Source organism: Carassius carassius, chromosome 35 (assembly GCF_963082965.1).
Source record: "Carassius carassius chromosome 35, fCarCar2.1, whole genome shotgun sequence".
In the NCBI taxonomy this organism is placed as follows: domain Eukaryota; kingdom Metazoa; phylum Chordata; class Actinopteri; order Cypriniformes; family Cyprinidae; genus Carassius; species Carassius carassius.
In genome coordinates, this window is record NC_081789.1 from 28,818,988 (window position 1) to 28,832,889 (window position 13,902).

At 38.6% G+C, this 13,902-nt stretch overlaps 1 protein-coding gene across 2 annotated transcripts in view; it reads left to right on the forward strand.

Annotated features, from left to right (window-relative positions):
- Window positions 1–13,902, forward strand: part of LOC132116490 (ATP-dependent RNA helicase DDX4-like) — a 63,851-nt gene that overhangs the window by 35,115 nt on the left and 14,834 nt on the right. For both annotated transcript variants that reach the window (XM_059525370.1, XM_059525371.1), the window contains exons 17-18: window positions 3,138–3,290; window positions 3,410–3,564. In XM_059525370.1, the coding sequence (XP_059381353.1) occupies window positions 3,138–3,290; window positions 3,410–3,564 (308 nt within the window). The remainder of the gene's footprint in view (window positions 1–3,137; window positions 3,291–3,409; window positions 3,565–13,902) is intronic.

Sequence of the window (13,902 nt, forward strand, 5' to 3'; positions counted from 1 at the left end):
GCTGAAGACCTCAGCTGTGTGGGAGCACTTCAAATTAAGAGAGGACAAGACAAAGGCAGTGTGCCAGATATGTTATTTGAATCTGGCCTACCACAACAGCACATCAAGTAAAAAAAAAACACCCGAGTTCTAGAAGTACTACGCCTATAGTATATTGTTGGTGTAAAAAAAAAAAAAAAAAAATCATTTAAAAACTTATAAAAAAATTTGTCACTTCCTGTAACTGTTGTATGTGCGTCCATTCTGGGCAGATATATTGTGTAGCGCATGCTCCGATGAGAAGTGCCGAATGCAGAAGCAGAGAAGAGAGAACCAAACAAAACTCTGGTAATTAATTGGAAGTACAAAACAAGGATTGGTAAAGAGAAATGTTGGAGGATTTCGATATAAGCCAAGAGGAGACTGGTTATCCTTTGCTAAAGTAAGGAAACTTTGCTTCATTTGCTCCTGTAAACAATTGGTTTTCACGAGACTAGCATATTCTCACCGGTTCCTTTGCTACACATCCTACAGTCATGGCCAAAAGTTTTGAGAATTACATAAATATTAGTTTTCAAAAAGTTTGCTGCTAAACTGCTTTTAGATCTTTGTTTCAGTTGTTTCTGTGATGAACTGAAATATAATTACAAGCACTTCATACGTTTCAAAGGCTTTTATTGACAATTACATGACATTTATGCAAAGAGTCAGTATTTGCAGTGTTGGCCCTTCTTTTTCAGGACATCTGCAATTCAACTGGGCATGCTCTCAATCAACTTCTGGGCCAAATCCTAACTGATAGCAACCCATTCTTTCATAATCACTTCTCGGAGTTTGTCAGAATTAGTGGGTTTTTGTTTGTCCACCCGCTTCTTGAGGATTGACCACAAGTTCTCAATGGGATTAAGATCTGGGGAGTTTCCAGGCCATGGACCCAAAATCTCAACATTCTGGTCCCCGAGCCACTTAGTTATCACTTTTGCCTTATGGCACGGTGCTCCATCGTGCTGGAAAATGCATTGTTCTTCACCAAACTGTTGTTGGTTTGTTGGAAGAAGTTGCTGTTGGTGGGTGTTTTGGTACCATTCTTTATTCATGGCTGTGTTTTTGGGCAGAACTGTGAGTGAGCCCACTCCCTTGGATGAGAAGCAACCCCACACATGAATGGTGTCAGGATGCTTTACTGTTGGCATGACACAGGACTGATGGTAGCGCTCACCTTTTCTTCTCCGGACAAGCCTTTTTTCCAGATGCCCTAAACAATCTGAAAGGTCTTCATCGGAGAATATGACTTTGCCCCAGTCCTCAGCAGTCCATTCACTATACTTTCTGCAGAAGATCAATCTGTCCCTGATGTTTTTTTTTGGAGAGAAGTGGCTTCTTTGCTGCCCTTCTTGACACCAGGCCATCTTCCAGAAGTCTTCGCCTCACTGTGCGTGCAGATGCGCTCACACCTGCCTGCTGCCATTCCTGAGCAAGCTCTGCACTGGTGGCACTCCGATCCCGCAGCTGAATCCTCTTTAGGAGACGATCCTGGCACTTGCTGGACTGTCTTGGACGCCCTGAAGCCTTCTTTACAAGAATTGAACCTCTTTCCTTGAAGTTCTTGATGATCCTATAAATTGTTGATTTAGGTGCAATCTTAGTAGCCACAATCCTTGCCTGTGAAGCCATTATTATGCAACGCAATGATGGCTGCACGCGTTTCTTTGCAGGTCACCATGGTTAACAATGGAAGTACAATGATTTCAAGCATCACCCTCCTTTTAACATGTCAAGTCTGCCATTCTAACCCAATCAGCCTGACATAATGATCTCCAGCCTTGTGCTCGTCAACATTCTCACCTGAGTTAACAAGACGATTACTGAAATGATCTCAGCAGGTCCTTTAATGACAGCAATGAAATGCAGTGGAAATGTTTTTTTGGGATTAAGTTAATTTTCATGGCAAAGGACTATGCAATTCATCTGATCATTCTTCATAACATTCTGGAGTATATTCAAATTGCTATTATAAAAACTTAAGCAGCAACTTTTCCAATATTTATGTAATTCTCAAAACTTTTGGCCACGACTGTACGTCATCCACCCGGAACTGCTTCTGCTGTACGACAGCACAAGCTACAGAAAAGTGGTTATAATGTTTTAAATATGGATCTCTTTCTTACAAGAACGCATTGATTTGCTAAAGGAGGTCTATATTCACCCCCTGGAGCTGTGTGAGGCATGTTTTACTATGGATGTATGCGCTTAATTTCACCCGCTGAGTGCTTTTCTTGAGCTTGGAAGATCAAAGACATTGTTTTATATAGCTCCAACTGGATTTGTCTGAAAGAAGAAAGTCATATACAGTTAGAATTGTTGTTTATTGCAATTTTGGCTTCTAAGGAGGTAAGAGGTAAAACTATTAAAATCTAGCTGCATTTCTTTGAGCATAGTTCCTTCTCTTAACAGCGTCACATATTCGTTCCTCCCTAAAAGCCAAGTTGAATGTCAGAATCGGCACATTCTGTGATTTGTTGTAAAATGCTGTTTTTACTTTTGCTAAATTGTGGGACATGTTTGATAAATCGTTGAAAGCACAATAAAGCCGTGCAAGAGACACTGTTCTCCAGGCTGAAATGTGTGTGCACTAGGGATGTAAAATATTGATTATTTCCATGATCGATCGTCATTTAAATTAACAATCAATTAATCGATTAATGGTAAACCATAATGCTACAAAATGCGTCTATTGCAAAAGCCACACAGCAGTGACTGGCTATAAGGCCTCCAGTGTTAATCAAACAAAATGCAAAGAGAATCACCCACAGCTCTTAGTCTGAATAATGTTAGCTTTAAGCATTAAATCCTTATGAACAATACTGATGATAAATATAACAGGGTTTTATATATATAAAAAACAACTGGTTGTAACACTGAACACCACTAGATGATGCCTGTTTATGAATCCTCTAAGAACTCTGATCAAATTTGACAAGACATTGAGACGAAAATAATATTCTATATTGTGCCTACACGCACTCAAATTTCCATTTTAGCTTTTTTTGTGTACATGGTACATTTTAAAAGCTTTGGAAATAGGCCAAAATAGCTGCTAAATTACACCGTACTACAAAATTAAATTAAGTTCCTAATGCTCGCGCTCTCTCTTACAGACTTTTGATGAAGCAGGACTTTGTGAATCACTGAGAAAGAATGTAACAAAGTCTGGATATGTGAAGCCTACTCCTGTCCAGAAACATGGAATCCCCATTATTTCTGCTGGACGAGATCTAATGGCTTGTGCTCAGACCGGATCAGGAAAAACCGTAAGAGCAACCCTCTGTGACATGCTGTTTTCGTTAAATGCCAAGATCTTTAATTTGTGTTTCTGATGTAGTTTATAGGTGTTGGTTATTATAACTCATGTAATCATCTGCTTTCTCAGGCGGCCTTCCTGCTGCCCATCCTACAGCGGCTGATGGCTGATGGTGTGGCAGCCAGCAAGTTCAGTGAGGTGCAGGAGCCCGAGGCCATAATCGTGGCCCCCACCAGAGAGCTCATCAATCAGATCTATCTGGAGGCCAGGAAGTTTGCATATGGGTACACATTTTTGACTTTTCATTGATTTTATACACGTCTAGTGTTTGTTTTATTTTATAGTTTTCTTGGCTAAAACCAAAAAATCTGGAAACACTGAACTACAAAACAAACGTAATTATAAAATTAGACTTTATTGGAATTACTTTTTTACTATGTATGAAAACAGACTAATTTAAAGGTAAAATTTGTAAGATATTTGCAGTAAAATATCAAAAAACCACTAGGCTAGTGTTATATATTTTGTCCAGCTGATTATTAACAATATCTCTAATGTTTTCAACTACTTGTAAATCATGAGAAAATCCATGTAGTGCAAATTCAGGGCAGTGCAGTCGCCTGTCAATGACGTTAGTTACCCTTTGTTACAGCCTTTACTGATGTATGGACAAATGCAAAAGTAGCTTTGCGACAAACTTCAATTAGAAAGAGATGCCAATCCCGATTTGTTGTTTTGATTCCTATCTTTACAGAAAACATATGCTATTATAACGATCAACAACATTAGTATTATGGGGCATACACTCCAAACGCAGGGCATTGCGTCTCTAGACACGCGAGGACGCATCTGATCCATAGTCTGATCGCGTCTTTGCATTGACTTTATGTAATCTACTCGGGCAAATCGTTAAACTCGCGTTAAATCCATGATTGAACTTTCCTTCTGATTGATGGCTGTCAGCGATTGGGTAGAAGACAACAAATCCCATCATTCCGCACTCCTCCTTAGCGTCATCAAACCACGCGATTATTGTTTTGATAGTGCGCCCTCTAGTGGCAGGTCCTACAACCTGTACCTTTAAGTACAATCTTACTCAACAAAAGAAATATGGCCATCAGCAAAAAAAGTTTTTCTCATGCATTGCACGATACCGTCTCATAGCCTTTGCCAAAATGGCAGGTAAATGCTTCTGGCCATGGAGACGTGAATCCCATTTATAATACCTAGAAAAATAAATACTAAATCTGCAATTGCATTTTTACTTTTTCTACAGTATAGTAGTACAGTGCAGTAGGGCTTGGTATTAATACAGCGTTTCCCACAGGATTTTGTGAAACTGGTGGGTGAACAAGAAAAATTTGTACATTTAAAAAATGAATTTATTTTATCTGGTGCACTTGAACCCATTTTCTTAACTAAGAAAATTAAGAGATAAGTAGGTAAATTAACTTAAAATATGTACAGCTTAATTGTGAAATTGAAATGTTTCCTCTTGCCATGATTATATCCACTGCTGGTGACATGGCGTAGTCATAAATAAACTTTAAAGGGGACTCAACCCTCTTTTTAGTTGTGATATATTGTCTCATTCTGAATTGCATTCACACTGGTGTTTTAGGAAGCAAATAAATTAGTTATAATAAACCATTGTAAATTATTTAAATGACAGTAATATAGCCATACATTGTTAAACAATTGCACTCAATAAATGAAAATGAATATAGGTGTATTTTTTTTGTTACACAAGTATGGAAATTACAGCACATTTGTCCTAATTTCTACACTTGCAAGAGATGCCACTTTGAATATAGGCGGTCGCACACTGGACGGATGTAGGACAGCTCGAGGTATCGTACACCGGACGCACACATTCTATACGCTGGAGCTCAATATCGAATCAAGTTCTGACATGACATTTAACTTCATTTATTATTATTATTATTTTACATAATTTTAATTGATAATAGCTGAGCTTTGAACGGTAAGGCCATCCTTAAAAATATTCTTGTTTGCCGTAACCCGACCGACCCTGTCAATTAAGCACCGACTCAATTTTTTTTTTTTTTTTTTTGCTTTTAGTCCAACCGACTTGCAGATTGTAAATTTGCGTTAAGACCGACCAATTATTTTTTTACTCTTCAAACAACTAATACAAATGCAATAAAATACTATCAATTATATTTAAGTATTGTAAATATATAAATTGCCTTGGCCTACATACAAATGAAGGCTATCTTCTTTAAATAAAAAAAAAAAACCTTGACGTCATCTGTGTTTACACGGATGTCACACTGTGGCCTGTGCGTTCGCTTTGTCTCATACTCTCACTCACTGTCAGAGTCAACGGTTCGCGCTTGGTAATGATGGCTGCGGCTGCAGTAAACTAAATGTTCGCGGTCACTGTTCAAAGTCATATGGGTTCGGGCACCATAATACATCTAAAAAAATTCATTAAAACAGCTCGACACCGCTTTAACTTGGCACAAAGTTCTGGAAAAACTGTGCCCAGATCTTTTGCCATCCCTTCTCCTCTCTAGTCTAAAACCGTGACCGTGTCGACTGTCACTTTATTTTTCGAAATTCTACTGCACGAATCAAGCACGAATCAACCAACACAAGTTTCGAAAACGAAAATAAGAAAATGATTTTAACGACCTTCTCTCGGAGCGCGTACAGGTTTTTTTTTTGAACAGGCGTCACACAGCAACTGCAGCTTCAGACAAACATGCATAACAGCAAATAATACTTCTGCACAATGTTTCTCTTTTTACAACAGAAATGTGAATTCAGCCGGTATTCAGTCTCATACAGTTTCGTTCTTGAATCGCCTAGGGCTGTCAAAATAGCTGAAAAAAATACATTCAAATTTTTTACTTAAATATGATCAAAATTCTAATTGTATTCGAATTTCAAATGCATAATTTCAGTAAGGGTGAAGAAAAGCTTTTTGCTTCTCTTCTGAGGCCTCAAGATAGCGCATCGAGCAAAATATTACAGCATGTTTATTCAAAGCATTAGAATACATGACTGTGAAAAAACATAATATTTAAAATAATGTTTATGAACCAATTATTATTAAGTTGCTTAAAGAACTATAAACAAAACAGCATCATGTATGCATGCATTGTTAAATAAAGGGCGGAAAACCAGTCACACAGGATACATTTTTTCCATTTAAAAACATGAGATGCGCGAAATATGCGTTCTGTGTGAACGGCTTGGTTTCAGTTTTGATGTAAACATTTGATTTTTTTTTTTTTTTTTTAAGTGGCTTCAACTGGATAGGCTAACATAACCTTATAATGCAATGACACTAGATTTTCATCGCATCTCGTGCGCGTACACCAGGTGAAAGATGATACAGCAGATACTGCTTGTCGAGCTCGTCCGCCTTTGAAAGTTGTGTAGACACAGCTGTGCGAGCGGCGAGATGGACTGGAACACGTACCGGGGCTCATAAGGCAGCTTCCTTAATGCACACCTAAAATTCATATGCGCATTCGAATGTGGATTTTTATTTTAAATTCGACGAATATTTGAAAACATTTTTTTTGATAGCCTAAGAAAAGCCTTTTGATAGCCTCTTTTGTTGTTGTTGAAATTTAATCGTAAACACATCCATGTTGAAGCCTGCAGTAAATGATTTGCATTATGGCAGTCCACTCTGCTTATTGTTTTATCGAAAATGTTGCACTCCTGTTTGTCATTTTGCACGCAATAAATTCAACTTCAACTTCACGCCAATAAATCATCAGAAATATTGGTCTTTACCAATATATTGAATCTTTACATTCCTCCTGCCTGTTGTCTGTATTTGGTGTTATTTGCCGTATAAAACTTTAGACATGCAAAATCGATTTTACAATCGATTCAATGAACACTCGTCACTCAAATCAAACAGGATTTTTTTCACAAAAGTGACAACCCAAGAAAGCAAAGTAAACGTTCTCTCATTTGTAGGTTGCATTGATACGTAGCGGTGGATGCAAGTAAAACAGTACCTCATTTTTTCTCACCTGAAATTCATGCAATAAACACGTTTTTGACAGAGATTTAAATTTGTTTGTGGTCTATATAGCCTGCATCAAAATGAGGTTTGCAATGATGCGCCCGAAGGCACGGGTTGAAGACCCAGTCAGTGACGTCACGATATGCTAATTTGTTTAAATTCATACCGACGTCATCACCATCACAAAAATTAACTTTTTTTTTAACCCTCTGGAGTCTAAGGGTATTTTTGGGGCCTGGAGAAGTTTTGTCATGCCCTGACATTTGTGCTTTTTTCAGTTTCTTATAAATATCTAAATGGGTAGAGTCTAATCTCACTGTAATTAGCACAAACTGGGCTGTAATAATATGTGAAATGCATGTATGTACATTATTGTGTTTTTGAGAAAAAAAGTTATGCGTGGTTAGTGAAAAACTAAAAATGTTAAAACACTTGAATAAGGCCATAAAACACATTAAGGACATTGGTTCCCGGGATTTTTGAGAACTGGAGCTTGTAGCCTAGAATATTTCTTTCTAAATGATGTGAAAATCATCTTGTTTGCTCACTTACAGAAAACAATATATTGATTTAAAATTTCTATGTCACTTTTTGTTGGTAAAAGTCATATGCGAGAGGGCGTGAACTATCATGAATATCATTGTGATTTACACCTGAGAAGACAATGGCCTGCATAATGAGCTGCATAATGAGCCATTCAGTCATCTGTGCCACTGATAGGGAACAGTTACAAGAAAGTATGCGAGGACAAAAAATAAGTGTATATATTTTGTTTATCACACAAAATAACATTAGAATTTAGCAAAAACACAGAAGGCACAATCAAGGTGAAACTGCAAAAAAAAAGGAAAAAAGGAAAAGTGCAACATAAAAAAAATATATATTGTAAACAGGAAGAGTGCAAGATAAAAAAAAAAGGGACCACTTTATCATAAAGTGCCCGGAATTGCACAGTTATACGTCTCTGTGCCACTCCAGGAAACAGTTCCTTTTCAACTGGACACACAAGTGCACATCACATGCCTGGCATTTCCAAGGAGTGTCCTGTCTCTTACCATGCTTTACTTTGCAAAGCACACAAGTCCGGCGACCAGCAGTGGCACCTGAGGGCTGCTCAGATCCTGGAATAGGCACATGGTCAGCACTGGTCCGCTTTGGTGGTATTTTCTGTGACACACCACAGAGCTCTGCAATTAGTTCTTCCATAAACTCCTTGTGGGTCATGGTGCCATAAAGCTCTTTGTGTAAAATATAAGCATTGCTGGCAGCAATGTCCAAGAAGTGCAGAAATAGCTTTCTGTACCACTTCATTGTTTTGTGCTGTGTACTGTAGTATTGTAACAGCTGATCAGACAGGTCAACACCCCCCATGTGCTGGTTGTAGGCAGTCACAGGTGCAGGACATGGAAAACTCTTTTTCCTCCATCCATTTTGTGTTTTTGCCCTCCTCTGCACATTGTCTCCTGTGTAAGCAGCATGGATGGTGGAGCAGACGGACACCTCTCGTGTGTCCATCCATTTCACAAACACAAGATCTTTGTCTCGAATCCACCTGATGGAGCCCCTCACAGATTTTTTGGTGAGGGAGTTAGCTGCATTCCGAGGGCAATCTTTCCTGTTGTCTCTGTAAGTCCCACATGCACCAAACTTCAAAGCAAACAAGTCTCTTAGGAGCTTGGGACTAGTGTAGAAATTATCCATGTATACATGGTACCCAGAGCCCAAAACTGTACGGTCCAACAGAGATGTCACAGCGTCATATGAAAGTCCATGGCCTGTGGGAAAGTGGTTCTTTCCTGTGTAAACAGCAAAATCTGCAGTATATCCATTTGAAGAATCCGCAAGAACAAACAACTTGAAGCCCCATTTGGTTGGCTTGGCTTTCATGTACTGAGTCATTCCTGTGTTTGCTTTGCATGCCACCATTCTTTCATCCACTGCCAAATTTTTTCTTGGTTGATAGATGGCCTTGCATGCAAGCCGGATTGTGTCCATGAGGGGCCTGACTCTGAAAAGACGGTCATGTTCAGCTGTGCCCCTCTTTTTGTCATTGTCCTGGTCTGCATCTGGGTTACTCATGTGCAGATTCCATGAAATTGTGCGGTATCTGTCCCTTGACATGATTGTGGCAGGAAAAGGAACAGAGAAAAGATTGTTCTGCCGCCAGTAGTCTGTGATGGAACTCAACTTCACCATTGCCATGTAGAAGAGTAACCCAAAGTAGCAGTACAGCTCACTGATGCTGACATCTGTCCATTTATATTTATGTCCCTTTGCACATGCCCTGGCAGCCTGAGCATTGGTGTTTTGACACAGAGTTGTCACAGCAGTGTCAGAAAAAAACTTTTTGAATAGACTCATGGGAGTGTGTGCATCACATGGTCTTAGTTGTGGTCCAGGTTCCCTTGTGGGCAGGAATCTCAGAGCCTGTGGAGCCATGTCAATATCATCCTCTGTTTTCCATGACCAAGTGGGTTGCTTATTTACTTTAGCTCTCTTTGCCACAGGTTCTTTTGCACATCTGAAATAAAGAATAAAAATAAAAATTAGCATTTTTGATGCAGGTAAAACATGAAAGTGGTGTATTTGAAGTGTTAAAAAAAAATTGTTGTTAAAAACTGATGACATATATTAAGAAATAGTGTTGTAAATACTATAATAAATACAGTACAATACACTATGGTTCAAAAACACTATAGTATTCACTATAGCTAAATTACAATATTAGTTTTTCATGTGGGATACAGGCATAACAAAAGTACAATTTCTAATAATCCATACAGGAAGATTTGCTTATTGTGTCATCCAAACCACAAATAATGTTTCCATATTATTTAGGCATAGGCATAATAAAACTACAATACTGTGCACTTACTCGATATGCTTTTCCAGCGAACTCACGCACTCGGGTCCCTTTGTTATGCACGTTGCCGATGATGCAGCCACAGTCCTAAAAGAAAATTGAAAGTGTTGTTAGCAATTACCAGAGGATTCATAACTGATAAAACATTACATCACTTATAAGAATAGACGCGCGTGTATGTCTGCCGATGGCCCACTTATCAGCGACATTTGCAGCTTTATGATACATTTACACCTCGGATGATCGCGAACGCCAATAGCCGGGTATAACACTTTTGAAACTTTTAACACATCTGATATTCGCCAACAAGCTAAGTTGGTAAACAATTTCAGCATTTTGAAAAATAGTCTAAACAATCCACAATGTAAAAAAAAAATATAAAATTAAATAATTACAAAAAAAAAGCATGGTTAATTTTGGTAAGAGATATAAGATATGTATATATATCGGCCTATAGCATTATATGTGTATTATATAATTACATAGGCTATATATCATCATCATATATCATAATATATAGTTAAATACATGCTTTGCTCTGATTTTAGTCAAGTAATAATAAAAGGCTTACTCGTCAGGAATTATATCCTCAGCTGGGTCCAGACGATCTTCAAAATGCAAACATTCGTCATCTGAGTCATGTTCTTCCTCTGAGGAGAAAGCAGCCTCTTCGTCGCTGTCCAGGATCATCCGAAGCGCTTCTTCACCCGTGTAGCGTGCCATCATCCAAACGCGCAGGAAAAAAGTAAATTTCTATGATGATCCTTTACGTTTTATGTAATTTCTCGTGGGCGTGTACGTGATTACCTGGCTCACCTCAGTTCATTTCCATATGAACAGCGCGCTAAGAGGTAGGCGGGAACACATTATCTATAATGAGACGATGCAGGAGAAACTGGACCAGTCCTTTTATACAAATTACATAAACATTTATTATTCGTTTTTTACTTGAATCTGTTTATTTAAAAGTAGACATTTTAAGCTTTCTATAGATATATTTATCTTGTATTTGAGGCAAGTATTCGCTGAGATTCGGGTTGTTTCATTTAGGTGTCTGTGAAGAGAGGTGACAGAGACAGAGATGGCAGATAACGCACACTGTTTATTTTCTTTATTCTACAAAAGTATAGCGTTTTGTTTTTATCACGAGTGTATATAAAAAATAGTAAACACTTTACAGATACGATTGATGTATTGCTCTTATCTGTACGATCAAAACTGGAAGTGCAATTTAAGTTATTTTCGGCGTAATCAGGAAATTAACCCGCAAAACGCGTATACGCGTTAATCGACTCCAGAGGGTTTTAAAAATGAGCGCAACAAATGATGTTGAAGAGCAGAGGATGCTCTAAGATAGTTGACAAGTTTCATGACTGTTGTCATTACTTCTGAATACTTTTCTCCAAGGCTGGCACACAAAACCATCTGGTGAATTATGCAGTGATATGCCATGAGGTCAGGGTGGTGAGCTCTCAAGCGTGACACCAATCCCCTCTCTCTCTCCCAATCATACATGGTGCACCATCAGTAGCAATGGAAACAACATGCTTCAGGTCTATCTCTAAGCATCTGTGTCACTGCTTCATAAATGTCATCCCCCCTCGTGTGTTCTTGGAGGTTTGTGAGACCCAAAACATCTTCATGAAATTCTCCCTTTTCTTCATCAAAAAAATCTGACAAAGACCATGAGTTGTGCGTTGTCTGTGGATTCATCCACAGCCAATGAAATGAATTTGGCTTTTTTAATAGCAAAGCGAAGTTGTTCAAGCAAATCATCAGCAAGTATTGCAGCAGTGGAATCAGAACAGGGTATTTGGCTTATTTTCTGGATTATTTCATCCTTTTGAGTGCCTTCAAACAGAGCAGTCACCACTTCACTCATACACTCCTTGACTATTTCAGCATCAGAGAAGGATTTCTTGTGTTTTCCCAGGACCCATGCTACTCTTGGTGAGGCTTCCATTGCCCACTCCTGTTGTGTGGCTGATCTAACTATTACACTGCTTGTAGCTTCATAGGATGATTTCAGCTGGTTTATTTTTATGATCCTTACCTCTGTGTTCTGAGGGTAATTTTGTTCAAAATGTGCATGCTTGGTGTCATAATGGCGTTTTACGTTACCACTTTTGATGATTGCTACAGTCTCGGTGTAGATTAAACACATTGGTTTCCTGCTTCCCGCGGGGAGCAAGAATGCATATTTTTCTGTCCACTCACTCTTAAACTCACGGTTTTCAAAATCAACTTTTCTTTTCTTATCAACGGCCAACTTTGAGCACGCCATTTTCACTTTCGGTCAGCAAAAAAAAAAAGAAAAAAAGGTCAGTTATCGATATTTGCACTGCTCGCAAATGGTGAGAATGCCTGTTCGCCTGCCCACCTGGTCCAGAAGATGTGATCGGTAGATACATCTGGCTGCCTTGAGCGAGCGAGTGACGTAGTGACGACGTTGCTATAGCGACGCTGTTACAGCTACTGTGATTGGACAAAGATGAAGCAGCCAAACAGAGTAGACGCCTCAAAGATAAATAGGGCGGAATCACAATTGCTCACACCTTTGAAAATTATTATTTGGATTATGATTAAATTAGCATGTTGTGTTTGGCATCGGTCCAGATTTAACCGCGCCTGGGTCCGGATGCGGACCGGAGTCTGCCTATTGAGTACCCCGGTGTTATAATTTAGTCTAGATTATCACTATCATTCTAGATTTGCCATTCATCAATTTTGTATTATAAGCAAATTCAACATTTCTAATTCTGTAGCTACTAATACTGATTTGTTTGCTCAATATAAACAAAGCAGTATATTTTTATTATAGGTATGCTTATTTCGTAACGTTTTCAAGCACTGTCATTGAACATTTTACCTTAGATCGAAAATTAGACAATCTTACCTGAAAAATCTATGACTTTAATGTGATCTTCCTCCACGTTTATGACTTCCTGATGTTGTCTTTGAAGAATCTGTGGTTGGTTGCATATAATTCTGGGTATTTCCCTTCGTCGTTGATCAGTTTTTCATCTATTTGTGGTCCACTACTCCGCTATTTAAATAATCTGAAGTGTGTTGTGAAGGTTGTGAGCTGGTAAATCCACTAGGTGGCTGCTGACAACATTGAATGTAATCACAACAGACAAATACTCTATTAAATGTCTTGAGAGAAAAATAAAAGATTAGAAGGACTGTTTATTATACATTTAATTATACATGTTTACATTTTATTCAAGCTGTACAACTAATGTAAGTATTATTATGCAGCAGTGGTATCTTGGTATTTATGAACAACGATTTGAAACAAATGTTATTTAATACAAATTGTGCATATGGCTCTCTGTGACGCGGCAGAAATTTGAACAGTGTCCTGAGTCATAGCTGGGCACCGCAGACAGACGCAGAATGGCGCCGCTGGTGTGTGTACACTCATAGAGAATAATGTGTTCGCATTTTAAAGATGTGGTGGCGGCGCGGCGCTTCTCGTCTGCTGTGCGACCCCCCTTAAGGCTACTTTGAATTTTGCCGGCAGTACCCATTTCAACTGCTAGCAGTTAATATTACATACTGCACCTTTAAGCTTTTGTTTTGATGGAAAACTCCAGCTTCAGTAAAAACAGGTTTATGAATCAGTTTCATTAGCAATCTAGTGAAATACTGTAATCATCTGATCATCTCTGGCAGGCCGTTACAGTCTACTTTAGTGTTGTCAAAAGACCCGGTACTTCGGTACCAAGTCGGTACTAAAAAAAT